Source organism: Chiloscyllium plagiosum, unplaced genomic scaffold, assembly GCF_037043375.1.
Source record: "Chiloscyllium plagiosum isolate Xiang-an unplaced genomic scaffold, Cpla_swu_hap1 HiC_scaffold_3, whole genome shotgun sequence".
Lineage (NCBI taxonomy): Eukaryota > Metazoa > Chordata > Chondrichthyes > Orectolobiformes > Hemiscylliidae > Chiloscyllium > Chiloscyllium plagiosum.
Genome location: NW_028270141.1, coordinates 79,244,497 through 79,264,150, shown reverse-complemented (window position 1 = coordinate 79,264,150; position 19,654 = coordinate 79,244,497). Strand labels below are relative to the sequence as shown.

The window sequence follows — 19,654 nt, the reverse complement described above, 5'->3', positions numbered from 1 at the left end:
GGACATGGTTTTCATTTGCCCAGTAATCTTAAAATAATCTCTTTATACTTCTCCTTCCATAAGAAAAATGAATAAAAAAATGAAATCCAATGAAAATATAATTAATTCTATTGATCAGGGTTTTTTTGTGCTAAGACCTCTTTTGTTCAGCTAAACATAATAAATGTTTTCCTTTTTATTCACTTTTGTCTGTATCAGTCATACGGCAGCATGGGGGCTCAGGCTTAGCACTACTGCCTCACAGCGCCAGGGACCCGGGTGTGATTCCAGTCTAGGGTGACTGCCTGTGTGGAGTTTGCACATTCTCAGTGTCTGTGTGGGTTTCCTCCAGGTGCTCCAGTTTCCTCCCACAATCCAAAGGTATGCAGTTTAGATGAATTGGCCATGCTAAATTGCCCACAATGTAGGTTATTAGTCAGGGGTAAATATAGAGTAGGGAAATGGGTCTGGGTGGGTTACTCTTTGGAGGGTCAGTGTGGACTTGTTTGACCGAAGGGCCTGCTTCCACACTGTAGGGATTCTAATTCTATAAAGGTTTTCTCCCACACAAAAAGAAACACATTTCATTCATGAGTGGAGGGTATAATTTGAATGGTCAGGATTTATGGCCAACTCCTAGTTCTTTCATTGGAAATGAACCACCTCCTTGAATTCAATTGAATGGTCACTTGGGTAACAGCTGTGAAAAAGAGCCAATCATTGTGTTTTGGGTTTGGAATAACAGAGTGTACAATGAAGTCCGTTCTCTGTATCAATGCATAGTGTGATAGTTTGCAACTGTAGATGCATATTACTTAAGGCACAAGACATTTCAATGTTGCTGGGAGCCAGAAAGACGGTTAACAAAGGTGCCCAAGGAGAGCATCCAATCAAAAACTAAGGCAAACTAGCAGTAGGCCAAAGGATTGGGAATTACATTTTGAGGAACCAGTAGCAGATGACTAAAATGCTAAAAAAAAGGCAGAAAATTGGTGAAAGTAAATTGCCAAGAAATATAAAACAATAGGCAAGAGATTCTACAGGTATATAAAAAAAATCTAAAGGGAGAGTGGGACTCTTGGATAATGCAACTAGAGAATTGGGAACAAGGAAATGGCAGATAATTTTAACCAATATTTTGCACCCACCTACACAATGGAAGAGACTGTAAGCATCCCAAAGATTTCAATTAGGCAAGGTGCTAAAAAATGAGGAAAGATCTTATAACAATTCTATCACAAGGGACATAGTTGCATAAGCATGTTAAAAACTAAGGTCAGACAAGGCAGCTGGACTTCATATGTGTATCCAAGGGTTTTAAAGAAAGTGCCTGCAGAGATACTGGAGGAATTAGTCAAAAATGTAACAGAACTTTTTCAAATCTGTGGGTGGGGGGGGGGGGGTTGCATATGAACTGTACAACAACTAAAGTGATACTCTGTTCAAGAAGGGAGGGAGACAGAAAGCAAGTAACTATATGGCAGTTAGTCTAATATTTGTCACTGGGAAAATCTGAGAATCCATTATAAAGGAAAAAATAGCAGGACCTTTAGGAAAGCTTCACACAATTGAGCGTTTTATGAAAGGGAATCATGTTTGATAAATTTGTTAGAATTCTTTGAAGATTTAACAAGCAAAGTTAATAAAAGGTAAGCCAGTAAGTGCACTTGCAGTTGGATTTCTAGAAGGCATTTGATAGGCTGTCACATGAAAGGTTTTGCACGAGATAAAAAGAAACAGTACTGGAGGGTAATAGCATGGATTGAGGATTGATCAACACACAGAAGACAGAGAGTCAGGATTAATGGGTCATTTTCAGGAAGGAAAGACCTTACAAGTGGAGTGCCAAAAGCATCAGTCCTGGGTCCTCAAATATTTATCTTATATTAATGTTTTGGAGGAAGGTACAGAGTGAAATGTATCTAATTTACTGCTAAACTAAAATACATAGGAGAGCATGCTTGGTTCTTCATAGGATTAAGTAGCAACATTAATTTGAACTTTACGTGATTGATTCCAAAGACCTACACTCATTTTTAGTCAAGAAATTTGTTAACAGAAATTAAAAATTCCAAACAATAAATGAACATAACCTTCTCAACAGTCAGTAGTTGCTGTCTCTGTTGCTCATCCAAGGTCTGGTGGTTGTCTTGCAAGATGCTCTTTTCTTCTTCAAGATGAGATAACATCTCCTTTAATTTGCAATGCTGTGATTCCAGTTCCCGGATTGTAGCTTCAAGGGTCAATTGAGTAGCTTGAAGGGTTCCAATCTCGCCTAAACACAGTATGGCGCAGTTTTATATTTGTTGCTGAGTAGCTTTAACCCACTCTGTTTCAATACTGAAATATTCCTGACATCTATGCATAGCTCTATGGTGGCACTCTCACCCATGTTAGAAGGTTGTGAATTGAAGTCACACTTCAGAGACTTGAACACACAACCTTGGAACTCCAGTACAGTCTTGAGGGAGTGCTGCATGGCCAAATAGACATCTTTCAAACAAGATTTTAAACTAAGGCCACTTCTGGCCACTTTGATGAATGCATAACAACACAAAAAGATCTACTCAATGCTCTTAGTAAAACAATTTATTAGCTCATCATTACATTGTTATTTCTGGGATTGTCTGCAAATTAGCTATTGCATTTCCTACATTATAACAATAATTATGTTTTGAAAATTATTCATTACCCATTAAGTAATTTCAAGCATCAAGATGTGGTGAAAAGCAAAGCATACCTGTTCTTTCCTCTATCAAATTAATAATAATAAAATAAAATAGAATCACAGAATTGTTACACCACAGGAGACCATTTGGTCCAAACGTATGCAATGGCTCTCCAAAGTGCACCTCATGTAGTGCCTGCCTTCAACCGATTACTCCTGTATGCTATTCTCTTGTAAAATCAATAAAATAATAATGCAATTCCCTTCAGAACGCCCCAATTGAACACATCTTCACCATACACTCAGACAGTGCACTCCTGACCATAACGACACGAAAACTTGAGCTTTTTAAAAAAACTAATTATTTTAAATCTGTGGCATTTTGTTCGTGAACATTTCATGAATGAGAACATTTTCTCACAATATAGTCTGTCCAGACTTGTTGCGATTTTGAATATTTCAATCCGACCTTCTCTCTGCCCTCTCATCTCCATGGAGAACAAACTCAGTTTCAATCTATCTTTTCATAACTGAAATCCCTCACTCTAGAATCATTCTCAGAAACCTTTACTGCACATCTTCAAGGGCTTTGCATTCTTCCTAAGGTATGGTACCTAAAATTGAATGCAACATTTCAACTGAGCCCAAACTAGTCTCATTGAAGTTCCACAAAACCTTCTTTTTCTCATATTCAAACATACTGAACAGCATATGCTTTACTAATTTCTTTTTCAAACTGTCCTCTACCTTTAATGACTTATGCACAATATACCCAGGTCCTTTGGGCCCTGCATTCCTTTCAGAGTTTACCTTTTATTTTATATTGTCTCACAATGTTGTCATGCCAAAAGGTACCACATCAAATCTCTGCATTGACCTTTATCCGACAACTATTGACATACTCAATCAACTTATCTAGGTCCTTTTGAAGCTCTACACAATCCTATTCACAGTTTGCAATGCTACAAAGTAAAATATACCAATGCGTTTTCTCTTGTGGCTTTTCAAAGAAGTCTTCATATTCTCTACAAACAATCTACAACATAAAACAAAGAACTAAATTGCCATAAGTAAAATGGATATTCATTTTGCAATTTCAATATCAAAAAATGTTCTAGCAAGCTTTAGAAAAAATTGATTAAATAAAAATACGTGGCAAGTCAAATAAAGTTATCAGAACAAATGTTCAACGTTTTTTGAGAGTTATATTGAAGGGAAATAGATGAAGATGTAAAGGGGTTGAAGAGGAGAGCTGCAGAGCATGACACCTAAACAGTTCAAGCATAACTGTCAATAATATGGCAAAAGAAAGGCTGTCGCATTATAGATCAAAGTTAGCAGCATGGACCATTCTAGGTGTTTGTGTCGCTGGTGGTTGCAGAGATAGACAGGAGTGGAAGGCTGGAAAGTGGCTAATCAATGTAGGCCTGTGAGCACAAGGGTGGTACATTTATGCAGAATAAGATAGGATTCGGGCAAAAGTTTGAGTTGAAGTTTGGTAATAGAATTGGCTAAGAAAGCACAGGTGCAACTTCTGATAAAATGAGGGACAGGCAAGACAGAAAAACCAAAAAAAGACTTGGGACCAGGAATAGTTGGGCAAAGAGAGGGGAAAAGAAAATGCATGGGTTACTGAATAAATGGCTTTAAACTTAATGCAATAGCATTTGTGAGTTCTAAACACCGCCTCTTCACAGGAAGATGATGATTGCACAGTCTAAAACATTCTAGCATGGGTAAAATAAAGTGTGGCATTAGGTCAACAAGCAGTCTTTTTTAAAAATAAAAGCATCATTGTCCCAAGAGCGTTTTTTTTAGAAAAAAGCAAGTAACAACTTACAAAATGAGAACTTAGAGGACAAGGTAAATGCATAAAAACCCACTTGAACATATTGGCCCAAATCTTCTCAACTGGGTGGAATCCTTATTTACGATCCAGATCAGACAAAAAGTTACAGAAATTTATGGTCAACCATCCAGGCAGGAGACTTCCAGTAGCACATTCCAGTACCAGCAATCAATGCAGGTAGCAGCGGAATGGATTAGTAGTGGAACCACTACCCATTTGCAGCCATAGCAATCATATTTTGTGTTTTAAAACTACTTTGCCAGCTACTGACAAAAGATGTGTTTATGCTAAGTAAAGAGATAGGGAACCAAGTGGGTGAAAGGGGTAGGATGCGACATGGACAGTGACCATAGGAATCAAGTGGATATGAGAGTGAACTCAGAGCAGATTTTAATATCTCCAACCTTTCCTGGTCAACTATCAAGGTAACGAAGTCAAAACTCTTCCAAACACTTTTGATAGCAATTCAAATTTGGTGATTTTTCTTGAGGGCTCTAGACACCAGGTAACTGCCCATCAGAGGTATCTCATACAGGCAGCTGCATTAGGATTTTTGCATGATTCTCTGTTATAGTCATTGCTGAAGGGTAAACTATCTTAGGGCCCCTATTCTGGAAGTCTGATATTGCTCAGGTTCAATAACCTCAAATATTTGCTTGCTTTGAAATCAAATCAGCAGTTAATATCCCATTTTTGAGTTCAATAACAATTAAACAAAATGATCAATCATTAAACATCTTTTGATTTGAGATAAGGTAGCGTTCAATTGAAATATCCTCAATGTCTGTTCCAGACTGTTGCTAGTTTATCAGTTGGTTTTCAGTGTAGCATACTTGTGTGTCCTGAAAGTTACATTAATTAATAAACAGTCTGCCCTGCTTTACAGAAATAAAACACTTCTTTCCCAGAAAAGTAAATTAATCAGCCATATAAACAGAGTGACTACAAGAACAGGTCACAGACGAGGAATTCAGCGGTGAGCAACCCATCTGATTGTCCACAGCCTGCAAGGCTCAAGGCAGGAGCATGATGGAGTACTCCTCACTTCCTGGAAAAGTGCAGGTCGAACAATGCCAGAAGAGCTCAACACCATCAAGGATAAGGCAGCCCATTTGATTGGCACTCCATCCGCTACCCTAAATATTTAATTCCCCCCTCCTCCCAAATGTCATGGTAAGATTTGAACCTACATCAGCTTGCATCTCTGGATTACCAGGCCATTGAAGTTTTCACCATTGAAGTGCCATTATCTCATCCTGCAGTCTTCACCATGAAGAATGCATGTAACATCTCAGATATAGGTGCAAATCAAGAAATGGAAGGGAGGGAAGTAGAAGAAAATTGCAATCACCAGGAATTGGTGCAGCTGCAGTCTGACAAGACTGATGGGCTTAATGTTGGAACTTTTTTAAAAAGTGCCCAGTGAGATAATTGATGTGTTAGTTTTAATTAGAAGAGAGTCAGTGTAAGTTTAAATAGCGAATGTAGCGGATCCACATCTGCTGGACATTAATATGTTGAAGGGGAAAAAACATATTGCATGTGTTTGCACATGCCAGCTCCATTTCACTTGCAATTATTTCATCGCTTATTTGCAATACATGCAGAGTGAATATACTTAGGCTAATATGGTGTGGGGAAAAAACTGGCTACCTTACAGAAAACAGAGAGCATATATGGGTGTGATTTTCTGTTTGAGTGATGAGTGGTGTGCTAAAGGATTAGTGCTGGTGACTCAATTTTTTTTTAATAATGTACATAAACAAATTGGATGAAAAGACTAAATGCATGAGTGTTAAACTGACTGATGATCGGCTGTGAGGTTGGCATAAATTGGTCACAAAGAGATAAACATAAGCTATGTAGATAAAGATCTGGCTACTAGAACACAATGTGGTAAGTGTGAAGTTGCCCATTATCTAAACAGTGAGATTGCAGAGCTCTGAGATACACAGAGATCTGGATTTCATGGTGTATGTGTCATAAAAGGTTAGCATGAAGGTTCAGTAGGTAATTAGGAAAGCTAATAAAATGTTATTGTTTATTGCAAAAGGAATTGAAGTAACAAGGTTTACAAGCATATAAAACAGTAGAAGAAATAAGTAGAGCCTGCTCCACCATTCAATAGGATTAAGGCTTGTGTTTTGAATTCTACATTCCTCTCTACTTCTGATAATCTTTGATTCCATGCCTAACAACAAATCATCTGCCTCTGCCTTAATAAAAATTTGATAATCTAACTCCCACTGCTTTCTGAGGCAAGTCAGAGAACATTAAAAAAAACCTCTTCTGAATAGAACAAAGAACAAGAACAAAGAAAATTTACAGCCCAGGAACAGGCACTTCAGCCCTCCAAGCCCGAGCCGATCCAAATCTACTGTCTAAACCTGTCACTCAATTCCTAAGCATCTATGTCCCTCTGCTCCCCACCAACTCATGCATCTGCCCAGACTCATCTTAAATGAATCTACCGTGCTTGCCTCTACTACCTCTGCTGGCACGTTCCAGATACCCACCACCCTCTGTGTAAAGAACTGGCCACGTGTATCCCCCTTAAACTTTTCACCTCTCACCTTGAAAGCGTGACCTCTCGTCCTTGAATCTTTCACCCTGGAAAAAAGCTTATCTCTATCTACCCTGTCTGTACACTTCACGATTTTGTAGACCTCACAATCAGGTCCCCCCTCAATCTCCTTTTTCTAATGAAATCAAACCTAACCTACTCAACCTCTCTTCAACAGGAAACATTACCTCTATGTCCATTTTGTCAAGGCCATTCATTATGCTTCAGTGACATAGATGAAACCAAATCACGTGCATTATATAGAGTATTATAGTAGAATATAAGTGTGTTAGATGCAGTTCAAAGGTCTACTAGACTAATATTAGGAATGCATGACTTATCTTTTGAATGATGTTGAGACTAGGTATGCTTATATCCACTGGGGATTTGAACCGTAAGAAGTGACTTAATTGAAACACACAAGATCCTGACGGGACTTGAGAGAGTGGATGTGAAATGGGTATTACCTCTTGTGTGAGAGTCCAGAACTAGAGGTCACTTCTTAAAAAATAAGGGGTCACCCATTTAAGACATAAACCTATGACATACAGATAAAAAGGCAGCCTCCTGGTGCTGGAAGACCAATACAAATTTCCTCTCAGAAATCCTAATAGGAAATAAAATTGCTAACAGTTGGAAATTTAAATCTGTGTGTTTAGTAATTGGCCAGCATTCAACAAAAGATGGATAAGCATGTTGTCACATTCAACAGTTATATACCTCTGGAGCTCTGAATTCCAACTTCAAAAAAATATGAAAATGCAATATACATATCTTAAGAAAATAATCAACTGATGCTCTTTTCTTCCTCATTATCAAAGCATTCTTTATACCCTAGATTAATTTATTTAAAAGTTACGTTTCACAGTTTTTAAAAAAATCTGTAAAACTGAGGAAAATAGAGTGAATCAAGTAGTGGAAGTAAACTTTTTAAATAAATGTGTTTTAAACAAAGTGGACATACTTGTTTTAAGCAGCAATTCTGTGGACTGCTGTTGAATGTGATGCTTACAAGCAAGCAGTTCATCTCCTAACTGTTTTTGTTTTGCAAGAGTACCATCAGCTTTCTGTTGATTCTCTTCCAGCTGTTGCTGAAGCATCTGAAAGAAGAGTCACCAAATTGTTAAAGAAAAGATCATGGGTTACAACTGGACTCTCAACTCAATGTACTTTCAGCAAAAAAAAAAGTTTAAAACAGAGATCCTTAGTTTTACCAGTCTCATGCCACTCACAAACCCATGACAATCATAAATAATTCCAATGCTACCTATACTTTTTTTCTTTATTCTTTCATGGGAAGTGAGTGTTGCCAGTGAAGCCAGCATTTGAGACTCATCCTAAATTTCCTTGAACTGAATTCCTTGTTAAGCCATTTCAGAGGGCAATTAAGAGTGTCAAGCTGGAAGTCTGGAGTCACATGTTGGTCAGAACAGATAAGGATTGTAGATTTCTCACCTAAAAGAGCACCTGTAAACCATCCTCAACACCATTACCGAAACTAGTTTTATATTCCTTTACTTTCTTTTTAATTAATTCAATAATTTAAAACTCCCCCCAGCTGCAATGGTGAGATTTGAACTCATATCCCCAGGGCATTTGTCTGAGCTCTGGATTACTAGTCCAACAGCATTACCATTATGCCACAACTTTTTGTAAATTAACATGCACGAGGCTAGTGCACAAAGTCAAAGCACTTGGAATTGGTGATAATATACTGGCAAGGTTTGAAAACTAGTTAGCAGACAGGAAAGACGGTGTAGGAATAAATGGGTGGTTTTTGGTGTGGAGCATCATAGGAAACAGTGTTTGAGCTCCAGCTGTTCACAACATATATCATGATTGTGATGAGGGAATGGAGTGCGATAATTCCAAGATTGCTGATGATGCAAAACTAGATGGTATTGAAAGTGGCAGGGAGAATAGGTCAAGAGTCATAGAGCTGTACAGCATGGAAACAGGCTCTTCGGTCCAACTTGTCCATGATGACCAGATATCCTTAATTAATCTCGTCCCATTTGCCAGCATTTGGCCAGATCCCTCTAAACCTTTCCTATTCATAGGCCCAACCAGGTATCTTTTAAATGTTGCAATTATACCAGCCTACACCACTTCCTCTGGCAGCTCATTTCAGGATATAAAGATTCAGGGAAGTTTAGACAAGTTGAGTGAGTGGAAAATGCATGTTATGTGCAGTATAATGTTATTACCAAGTGTGAGAATGTCCATTTGGTAGGAAAACAGAACAGCAGAATATTAGTTAAATAGTGATAGACTGGGAAAGATTGATGTAGAAAGGACCTGGGGTGCCCTTTTTTAATGGCTGCGCAGGGCTCCAAAGCCCATGCATGGCAGCAGCTTCTCAAACTACACCATCATCTATTTGCCAACCTTGATCAGCTTGCATAGAACACCAGACTGGCAGAGAACATTGCTGTTTACTGAAAGTGCACATGCAGGTGCAGCAAGCCATAAGGGAGGCAAAGGATATGTAGGCCTTCACTGCAAAAAAGATTTTAATACTGGACCAAGAAAGTCTTACCGCAACATTATAGGGCATTGATAAGATCATGTCTGAAGTATTGTGTGCAGTTTTGGCCTCCCTATCAGAGAAAAGGTACTCTTGCCATAAAGGGACTACAGGGAAGTTTCAACTGACTGATTTTTGGGATGCTAGATTTATTGTACAAAGAGACCCTGGGTGGACTGGGTCTGTAATTTCACTATAGTCTGCAGGAATGAGAGATGATCTCATTGAAACATATGAAGTACCGACAGTCAGGATGCAGGGATGATGTTTTCCCTAACCAGGAATTCCAAGACATGGGGCCCTGTCTCAGGATACATAGTAGGCAGTTTGAAACTGAACTGAGGAGAAATTTACTTACTCAGGGAGTGGTGTACGCATGGAATTCTCTACTTCTGAAGGCTGTAGTGGTGGAGTCACACACATGCTGTATTTAAGATTTCGAAGGCTAAAGATGTCAAGAAGTATCGGGAGAGTGGCAGAGTATGGCTTTAAGTTGGAGGATCAAATTGAATGGTACAGTATTACACTGTTTCCCAAATTAAAAGACAATGCCACCTTTGCCAAATTTTTAGTGCAAATACTGATCAAAATCTAGTTAAAGATGTATCTGTCACATCCAGCCTTCCGCGCTGGAAATGTGTTGCTGGAAAAGCGCAGCAGGTCAGGCAGCATCCAGGGAACAGGAGAATCGACGTTTCGGGCATAAGCCTTCCCACTGCCTTCAAGGATTAAATCTTGTGAAACACTAATACATCTTGTTCCATGTTAATAGTCCGATGCAGGTTGAAGGTAAAGAAACATGGAGTGCACGGTTATTCGCTACAGAGGTGGCTAGCTCAAGTTGAAAAATTTTCAAGCTCACTGCTCCTAGTTATAAAAAACATCCTTAAATTGTTTGATCTTTACTGTGGAGTGGGGCTGCAGGATAGACTTGAGCTGGCCAACACTGAACGCGAGTAGTCAGGCGGAAGGTGATAACATATATGGGCAAGCTGGTCAGAAAACCCACCTTGAAGCTTGGGAATTTTGGAATTTTGTTTGTGACATCTTACACCTTCTAAAACCCTCATCGCTAACGTACTCCTCATGCCAACCCATGTGATATAGTATTAATAGCAATAGATAGTAAAGTAGAATCCCAGGCTTTTGTTCTGGGGATATGGGTTCAAATCAGGGCTTGCATAGGGAAAACTTTGAATTCAATGACGATGAACAATAAAAGGCTAACCTATTGCAATCATGTAACCACAAGGAAGGAAATCTGTCATCCTCGTCTGGTCAAGATTACATATGACTCCACACCCACAGCAAAGTAGTTGATTCTGAACTGCACTGAGGGAAATTATGGATGTGTAATAAATGCTGGCCTCGCTGGCTATATCCACATCCCTTGAATGAGTGAACAAAATGATCAATCCTTATCCCTGCTTGTAGACCTCATGCAACCACCCACAACCACAAACACCCCTAATTCTAATGCATTGCCTTTCCATGCCCAAACATCCAGTATACACTACATACAGAACAAATGAACTCAATCTTAGTAATGCCTTGTGCAGGCTGTTTTTAAGTACTCACAAATCATCTTTTGAAATAGAATTACTGTATCTATAACCCCATAAAGTGTCAAACAGACCACTTAAATGACAATAACAAAGGCAAAATTTCATTCTTCATCTTGTGAAAATAAAGAGTAAGAAATTGACACAACAGATCACACAAAAAGCTTGATTTGAATCAAATAAAAATGCCCATCAAGTAGTCAACAGCTCTCCCAGTTGACCTAATCGTTGAAAACCTGGGCTGCATGCTTGGCTGAAGGGTATCAGGGATGCGAGTGAAAATCCTGCAATGAAATCATGTTTACCATTGTAAAATGGCTCTGGAGTTGTTTCATCTTTGCAAAATCCCAAGAAATGGCCTATATAACTTTTCCCACCATTTGCAATGTCCTAAGACATTACATTGCAATCATGCTTTGGATGGCAATATCCAGGTATTACTGGAAGATGCCCACAGGCCAGTGAAATTAGCAAACTTATTACAGCCTGAACATTTAAAGCTGAGGTATTTGGGCCTGAATGACTGGTGCTAAACTGTGCAATGACTCAATTAAACAAGTTATTGGGGCTATCTGGGGAGTGTTTTAAAAACAACTAATGATTCTCTGAAAGCAATTCACAAAGATTTTACTGCCTCACCGTAAAAGTTATCCAACTGTTACATCTTACTCTCTGGAAGGATTTCCTTACTTAAGAAGAAGTCTAACAGATACTTCAATGTATCTTTATGTAAACTATCCATGATTCACAATATTAATTTTACTATCTAAGATATCTGAATTTGGGCAGAACTTCTGTTTTATATATAGAAGTTACTCATGATATATCAGCATAAAATAAAACAAAACTAGCTTCAATTCTCAATGGTGACTAATTCAGACATTAGCTCGGGTTATACGCATTCTTATCTTCGGTTGTACTTTGTTAAAAACATGTGAAGAGAAAATACTGCTTAAACTAATCATTAATATAAATTCTTACTTGTACATTGTTTTCTGCTTTGTTTAATGCTTCTTGAAACTGTTCACATTTGTTCCTCATTTCTTTGGCATCCTCCTGAGTGAGCTGCAATTCTGTCTGTAGCTCATCAAATGCCTTTTTCAAATCAATCTCTTGGATTTGAAATTCCATCTTTAGTTGAGTTTCCCTCTGTTTCCACTGAAGCAAATTTTCTGATGCATGTTGAGACTTTAAAGCTTCAATTTCATGCTCATGAAAGGCTTGAGCTTTGGTCAATTTAGCTTCAAATTCTACCATTAGCTTTTGCTTTTCAAGTGCAAAATCTTGAATTTTATTGTTTGCAGCAATTAGCTCATCTTTAAGCAGCTGCTGTAACTTCTCCTGTTGTTTACTTGAAGTTTCATATTGATTTTGATGTGTCCTTAACAGATTCTGGATCTCGAGCTTGTGAGTCGCTTGCAGATCTTCCACGGCTTGTTGTTTATTCGGTCCAAACTGGGTTTCTAACTGGATAAAGTGTTGTAATTTATCATCAAAGTTTTCCTTAATTTCTTGGATATTCCTAGACATAATCGCAACATCTTGCAATTGATGAGTCTCTGTAGCAAGCTGTGCATCTTCTACCTGCTGCTTATAGGCTTCAAATTCTGCAAGTGCTTGCTGTTTCATCCGTTCATGCTGTTCCAGAGATTCTTCCAAAGACTGAATTCTCTTCCGTAGTTCTATTTCTTCATCAATTTTATCCTTATAGCGAAGCATCTTCTCTTTTGTTTCATCAAAGATTTGTTGGATTTCTTCCTCATGTGCCTCTTTGAGTGCCTGGATAGCAGTCTCATGTTCATCATTTTTAGTATTTAAGGCATAGATCACCTGTAAAAACAATAAAACGCACTATACTTACAAGGTTAATTGATGAGTCATGGAATTGTTTTCACAAGAGGATTTGCTACTTTGTAAGGACTTAGATGAAACATTGTATCGTGATGTAAGTAACATTTGTACCTGAACTGTCCTTCAGGAATAGGAGAAAAGAACTGTTTTTGCAGAGAACCATCTTAGCCCTGAACTTAAAACTTCCTTCAGTTTCTCTTAGAGGAACATGGAACTTGGGAGAGGTAGGTAATTTGGCCCCTTGAGTGCCCGCTGCCATTTTAGAGAGTCATTATTGAGCATGTAGCTCTAAGCCCTTTCTCCCTTCATGTCACTAATATGCAGAAATCTAACCATCTGTGCCTTGAGCATGTTCAATCCATAACTTCGTGGTACAGAAAGTTCCAAAGGTTCTCAAACCTCAGTGACGAATATTCTTGTCTCAGCCTAAAATGCCTGTCCTTTATTGTGAGATTGTGTTCCCAAGTTCTAAGACTTGCCAGCCTGGCTTATGCCCGAAACGTCGATTCTCCTGTTCCCTGGATGCTGCCTGACCTGCTGCGCTTTTCCAGCAACACATTTTCAGCTCTGATCTCCAGCATCTGCAGTCCTCACTTTCTCCTCAAAGCCTGAGGAAACATCCTACCACAGCTACCCTGTTACACCTTGTAAAAAATATCATAAGTTTCATTTATATTGCCTCTCATTCTTCAAAACTCAAGAGAATATAGGCCTAGCTTCCTCAATCTCTCCTCATAAAACAATTCCACCATCCCAGCGATTAGTCTGGAAAACCTCTTTTGCAATCTCTCAAGGGAAAATACATCCTTGCTTAGATAAAGGAGAAAAGGTCTACACAATATGCTAGATGCAGTATCACCAAGGTATCTTTACTTCTGTACCCAAATCCCCTTATAATTATATATGTTAATTAGACAAAAAGGGTGAAATCTGAAATCCCACGTTCACAGTAAAATTAAGAGAGCAGACTTTGCCAGATGAACAGTAGGAACCTTATGTAAAGACCTTAGCAAGCATGATAGATTAATTGGTTAGGAGACAGAGGTGGGGGGGGGGGGGGGGGTATAGAATAAACAGAAAAGGGTTAAAGCAAACAGTACCAGGCTAGGCTAAGATTAAGCAATCCTTGTCTAGGTAAATCAAGACGTACCGAGGATTGGAAACGTCTGTTTCTTGTATCATTATGTACTGACAAGATTGAAATTGACAGACATGACAAAAAGTGTATTAATTGATGAATTTCTTAAATTTGGCATTGTTTTCATTTCAGCTAGACTAAAGTGGACTGTTTCCCTGCATATGATTGAATACATGATTAAAACCTGTACTCAATATTCTATGGTCAATCACTGGAAATAACCACAACATTATGAAAGTCAGCAAACTATCTGTCTTGGTTATTGATTGCTGAACTACTCACTGGCTTTTAGTGACTCATGAACAAGTGTTTTTAAATCCATTTCGATATTAACACTTCCGATCTTTATTCACAGGAGCATAGGAGATTGAGAGGTGATCTTATGGAAGTTTTTAAAACCATGAGGGGCATAGATATGGTTAATGGTAGGTGCTATTTCCCTAGGATGGGGATTTTAAGGTTAGGGAGCACATTTTTAAGATGAGAAGATAGAGTTTAAAAAAGGCACGAGTGTCAAATTTTATTTTACGCAGAGGGCAGTACGTATGTGGAATGAATTTCCTGAGCAAGTGATGGATGTGGGCACAATTACAATGTTTAGAAGACATTTGAATAAGTACAGAAATAGGAAAGGTTTGGAAGGATATGAGTCAGGAGCAGGCAGGTAGGACTAGTTTAATTTGGGATTATAGTTGGCATGGACTGATTCGATAGAAGTGTCTGTTTCCATGCTGTATGACTCTATGACATCACTACTTAAGAAGTCCTCTGCCTTTCAGCTTTTCTTCAAGTGAATAACTTGCTTATTTATGTGATGTTCCACCTATCACGTTCGTGCCATTTACTTGCCTGTCCATGTGTCTTTGAAGCTTCCCTGTATCCTCCTCATAACTCACATCACCACCTAGTTTGTGTCATCAGAAAATTTGAAGTAGTTCTGTTCACCCATCAATTGTGAATAACCTTGGCCTAAAGTCTGAAATTTGTGTTACCCAACTAGTAGCAGCCGGCCCTTGCGAGAATGACTCATTTATTCTTATATTTTTGTTTTCTGTTTGTTAACCAGAATCTCAATTGATAATAGTATATCCCACCCAATTAACATGTGCCCCAATTTTGTTTGCTAATCTCCTGCATGGGACCTCACCAGAAGCTTTCTAATAACCTAACCACAACCACTGGTTCTCTTCTATCAATGCCAGTAGTAACATTCTCAAAACAACTCCAACAATTTTGATTTCCCTTTTATAAATCCGCTTGGACTCTGCCGAACAGTATAATTATTTTGTGAGTGTTAGTTATATCTTTATACAGATTGTAACACTTGCCCTCCAACTCTTGTCAAACTAAAATGTGAGTTGTTCTTAACTTTGTCTCTCACAGCGCATGGAATAGAAGCATAGGGACAGGCCCTTCAGGACACTATGATCATTATATTTTTCTAAACAAATCTCCCATCTGCCTGCACATGGTCCGTATCCCTTTATACCTGCCCATATATGTCTAAATGCTTCTTAAATGTTGCTACCACATCTACTTCCAACTCCTCCCCTGGTACACATTCCAGTCATGTACCACCCTCTTTGTAAAAATTTGCCTCACACGCCTCCTTTAAACTTTCCCCCTCTCACCTTAAGCCTTTGTCTCCTAGTATTTAACATTCCCATTCTTGGAAATGACTCCACTATCCATCCTATGTCTCTCAAAAATTTACATCCTGCTATCAGGTTGCCCCCACCCACCCAAGTCTCCGAAGCTCTAGCAAAAACAAACAAGTTTGTCCAAGCTCTAATCACAGCCAAGAGACTCCAATCCAGGCAACATACTGGTAAACTACCTGTGCATCATCTCCACAGAGTAAATATCCTTCCTGTAGTGTGGTGATCAGAACTGAGCACAATACCCAAAAATGGCCTAGTTAGAAGTTTTTTGAAGCTGCAGCATGATTTGTCAACATGCCAATGTAGGCAAGCATGCCATGTCTTCTTTACCATCTTATCCACTTATGTTGCGACTATCAGGACCTGCACCCAAGGTCTCTCCATACATCAATACTCTCAAGGGTCCTGCCACTTACTATATACTTTCCTCTTGTATTTGACCTCCCAAATGCATCACCTCACAACTGTCTGGATTAAACTCCATCTCTCCACTCAACTTTCCAACTGATTTATATCCTGCTTTGACAACTTTCCTTATTATCTACAATTCCACAATTTTTTGTTAACTGTAAACTTATGATCAGACCATTTTCATCCAAATTTGCATTATGAACAACAGAGGTGTCAGCACTGATCTTTGCAGAACACCACTGGTACAGACTTCTCAAGTCAGAAAACAGCCTCCACAACAACCAAGGCAATTCTATATCCAACTCACCATGGATCCCATGTTTCTTAATCTCTGGACAAGCCTACCATGAGCAACCTTATCAAATGCTTTTAGTGCCAACAAAATCTGCTGTCCTACCCTCATCAATAGTCTTTGTGACTTCCTCAAAAAACTCAATCAAATTTGAAACAACAGCTCCTTGCAGAAAGGATGTTGTGAAACTTGACAGGGTTTAGAAAAAATTCCAGAGTTGTAGGGTTTGAGCTATAGGGTGATGATGAATAGGCTGGGGCCTATCCCAGAAAAAAAATCCAAAAAAATTATTTTCCAAATGCAAGTAATCCTGACTCTTAGAATCTTCATCAATAATTTGCCTACTCCTGATGTAAGACTCACCAGCCTATAATTTATTGAATTATTCCTGCTGCCCTTCTTAAACAAAGGAACAACATTGGCTGTTCTCCAGTCTTAGAGTCATCCAGTCATAGAGATGTACAGCATGGAAACAGACCCTTCGGTCCAACTTGTTCATGATGATCAGATAACCTAAATTATTCTAGTCCCATTTGCCAGCAACCAGCCCATATTCCTCCAAACTCTTCCCATTCATATACCCTCCAGATATCATTTAAAGGTTGTAATTGTCCCAGCCTCCACCACTTCCTCTGGCAGCTCATTCCATACATGCACCATCCTCTGCATGAAAAGGTTGCCCCTCAGGTCCTTTTTAAATCTTTCCCCTCTCATCTTAAACCTTCTACCTTCTAGTTTAGATTGCCCCACCCCAAGAAAAAGACTTTGCTTATTTACCCTATTCCTGCCCCTCATGATTTTATAAACCTCTACAAAGTCACCCCTCAGCCTCCAAAGCTCCAGGAAAAACAGCCCCAGCCTATTCAGCATCACCCTAAAGCTCAAACCCTACAACTCTGGAATTTTTTCTAAACCCTTTCAAGTTTCACAACATCCTTTGTATAGGAGGGAAACCAGAATTGAACACAATATTCCAAAAGAGGCCTAACCAATGCCCTGTATAGCCATAACATGACCTCCCAACTCCGATACTCAATGCTCTGACCAATAAAGGCAAGCAGACCAAATGCCTTCTTCACTATCCTATCTACCTGCAACTCCATTTTCAAGGAACTATGAACCTGCACTCCAAGGTCTCTTTCTTTAGCAACACTCCCCAGGACCTTACCATCAAGCGTATAAGTCCTGCCCTTTCTTCTCAAGCCTTGACTGTTGCTAAAGAGGATACAAAGAGAAAAGGTACCAGCAACCTCCTCTCCTGCTTCGCTTAGTACCGGGGATGGATCCCATTAGGCTCTGGGAACCTATCTAATTTAATGTTTTTCAAGACACCCAACAGTTGCACCCTCTTAATATCAGCATACCCTAGAATATCAACATGCCCCTCCATAGTCTTACCATTATCCATGTCCTCCTTCTTGGTGAATACAAATATGAAGTCCTCCACTGGTCCACCATCCACTGGTTCCCAGCATAAATTCCTTCCTTTATACTTAAGTGAACCTACCCATTCCCTAGTTACCCTCTTGTTCCTAATTAACAGATAAAATGCTTTGAGATTCCCCTTAATCCTAATTCCAAGGACATTTCATGGCCCATATTAGCCCTCTAATTTTTGGGTTTAGTGCTTTCCTGCTTCCTTTGTATTCCTCAAGGGCCTTGTCCAATTTCAGTTTCCTAAACCTGTTTTTTCACTAAACTTTCAATATCTCTCGTCGTCTAGGTTTCCGGAATCTTGCCAATCTCATCTTTCATCCTCACAGGATCATGCTGGTCCTGAATTCTGATCAACTGGCCTTTTTTAAAAAAAAAATCCCACATCAGAAGTGGATTTATCCTCAAATGGCCACCCTAATCTAATTTCTCCAGTTCCACTTGAGAACCAGTCTTATTCTCATCCACAGCTATCTTAAAACTTATGGACTTCTGATTACTGTTCCCAAAATGCTCCCCCACTGAAACTTCAATCACCTGGCTAGGTTAATTCCCCAATAAGAGGTCGAGTAAAGCCCCTTCTCGAGAAACCCTCCTGGATACACCCAATAAATTATGCCCCATCTAAATTCATGGCTCTACAGAAGTCCCAGTGAATTATCAAGGAAGTTAAAATCTACACCAACCCTGCTGCTTTTACATCTTTCCATTATCTGCCTACATATCTGTTACTCTATCGTCTGCTGGTTATTGGAAGGCCTGTAGTATAACCCAATCATAGTGATTGCACCTTTATTATTCCTGGGTTCTACCCATATGGCCTCAATGGGTTAGCCCTCCAAGATGTCCTCTCTTGGTGTAGCGGTATCATTCTCCTTAAGCTGTAATGCAACTACTCCATCCCCTTTATTTCCATCTATGCCTGAAACATCTAAACCCTGGAACATTGGACTGCCAGTTCGGCCCTTCTTAACCAAATTTCTGGGATGGCTACCACATCATAATCCAGGCTCTAAGGTCATCCGCTTTATCTGTTATACTCCTTGCATTAACATAAATGCACTTCAATCCGTCAATCGTGCCTTGCTCATTAATCCAGTCCTACCAGTTCTTCCCATTAGACTAACTTGACTTAACGTCTAACTTCTCCTCAGTCACTCCACACGCTGATCCCCACTTCCCTTGTCACACTAGTCTAAATCCTTTTGAGTGACATTAGAAAACCTCCTTGCAAAATCATTGGTGCCCACCCAGTTTAGGTGCAACCCATTCTTCTTATATCCTCCTGCCCTGGAAGAGATCCCAATGATCCAAATATCTGAGGCCCTCATCCTATACCTCCCTCTTTAGCTACATATCCAACTGCATTATCTTCCTATTTCTAGTACATGGCACAGGGAATAATACCAAGATTACAACCCTAGAGGTCCTGTTTTTCAATTTTCTAACTCCCTACGTTCCCTTTGCAGGACCTCAACCCTCTTTCTGCCTATGTCACTAATACCAATATGAGCCACAACCTCTGGCTGCTCACCCTCCCCTTTCAGAATGTCCCCTGCTTGCAATGGCACATCCTTTGACTTGGCACCAGGGAAATAACATACTTGCTCTTGGCCAGAGAAACACCTATCTGTGCCTCTGACTATAGTGTTCCCTATCGCTACCGCTCGCCTACACCTCACACTTCCTCCTGTACAACAGAGCCCATTTGTTTCCTAA

General features: G+C 39.3%; 1 protein-coding gene across 12 annotated transcripts in view; it reads right to left on the bottom strand.

Moving 5' to 3' along the window:
* fam184ab (family with sequence similarity 184 member Ab) overlaps positions 1-19,654 on the bottom strand; it is a 166,439-nt gene that overhangs the window by 107,716 nt on the left and 39,069 nt on the right. For all 12 annotated transcript variants that reach the window (XR_015753705.1, XR_015753703.1, XR_015753702.1 and 9 more), the window contains exons 2-4: positions 12,130-12,978; positions 8,024-8,159; positions 2,073-2,254 (exon numbers count right to left, since the gene is read on the bottom strand). Coding sequence is in view for 5 of the 12 variants with exons in the window: in XM_087981028.1 (XP_087837154.1) it covers positions 2,073-2,254; positions 8,024-8,159; positions 12,130-12,978 (1,167 nt within the window). In the remaining 7 variants the exon portion in view is untranslated. The remainder of the gene's footprint in view (positions 1-2,072; positions 2,255-8,023; positions 8,160-12,129; positions 12,979-19,654) is intronic.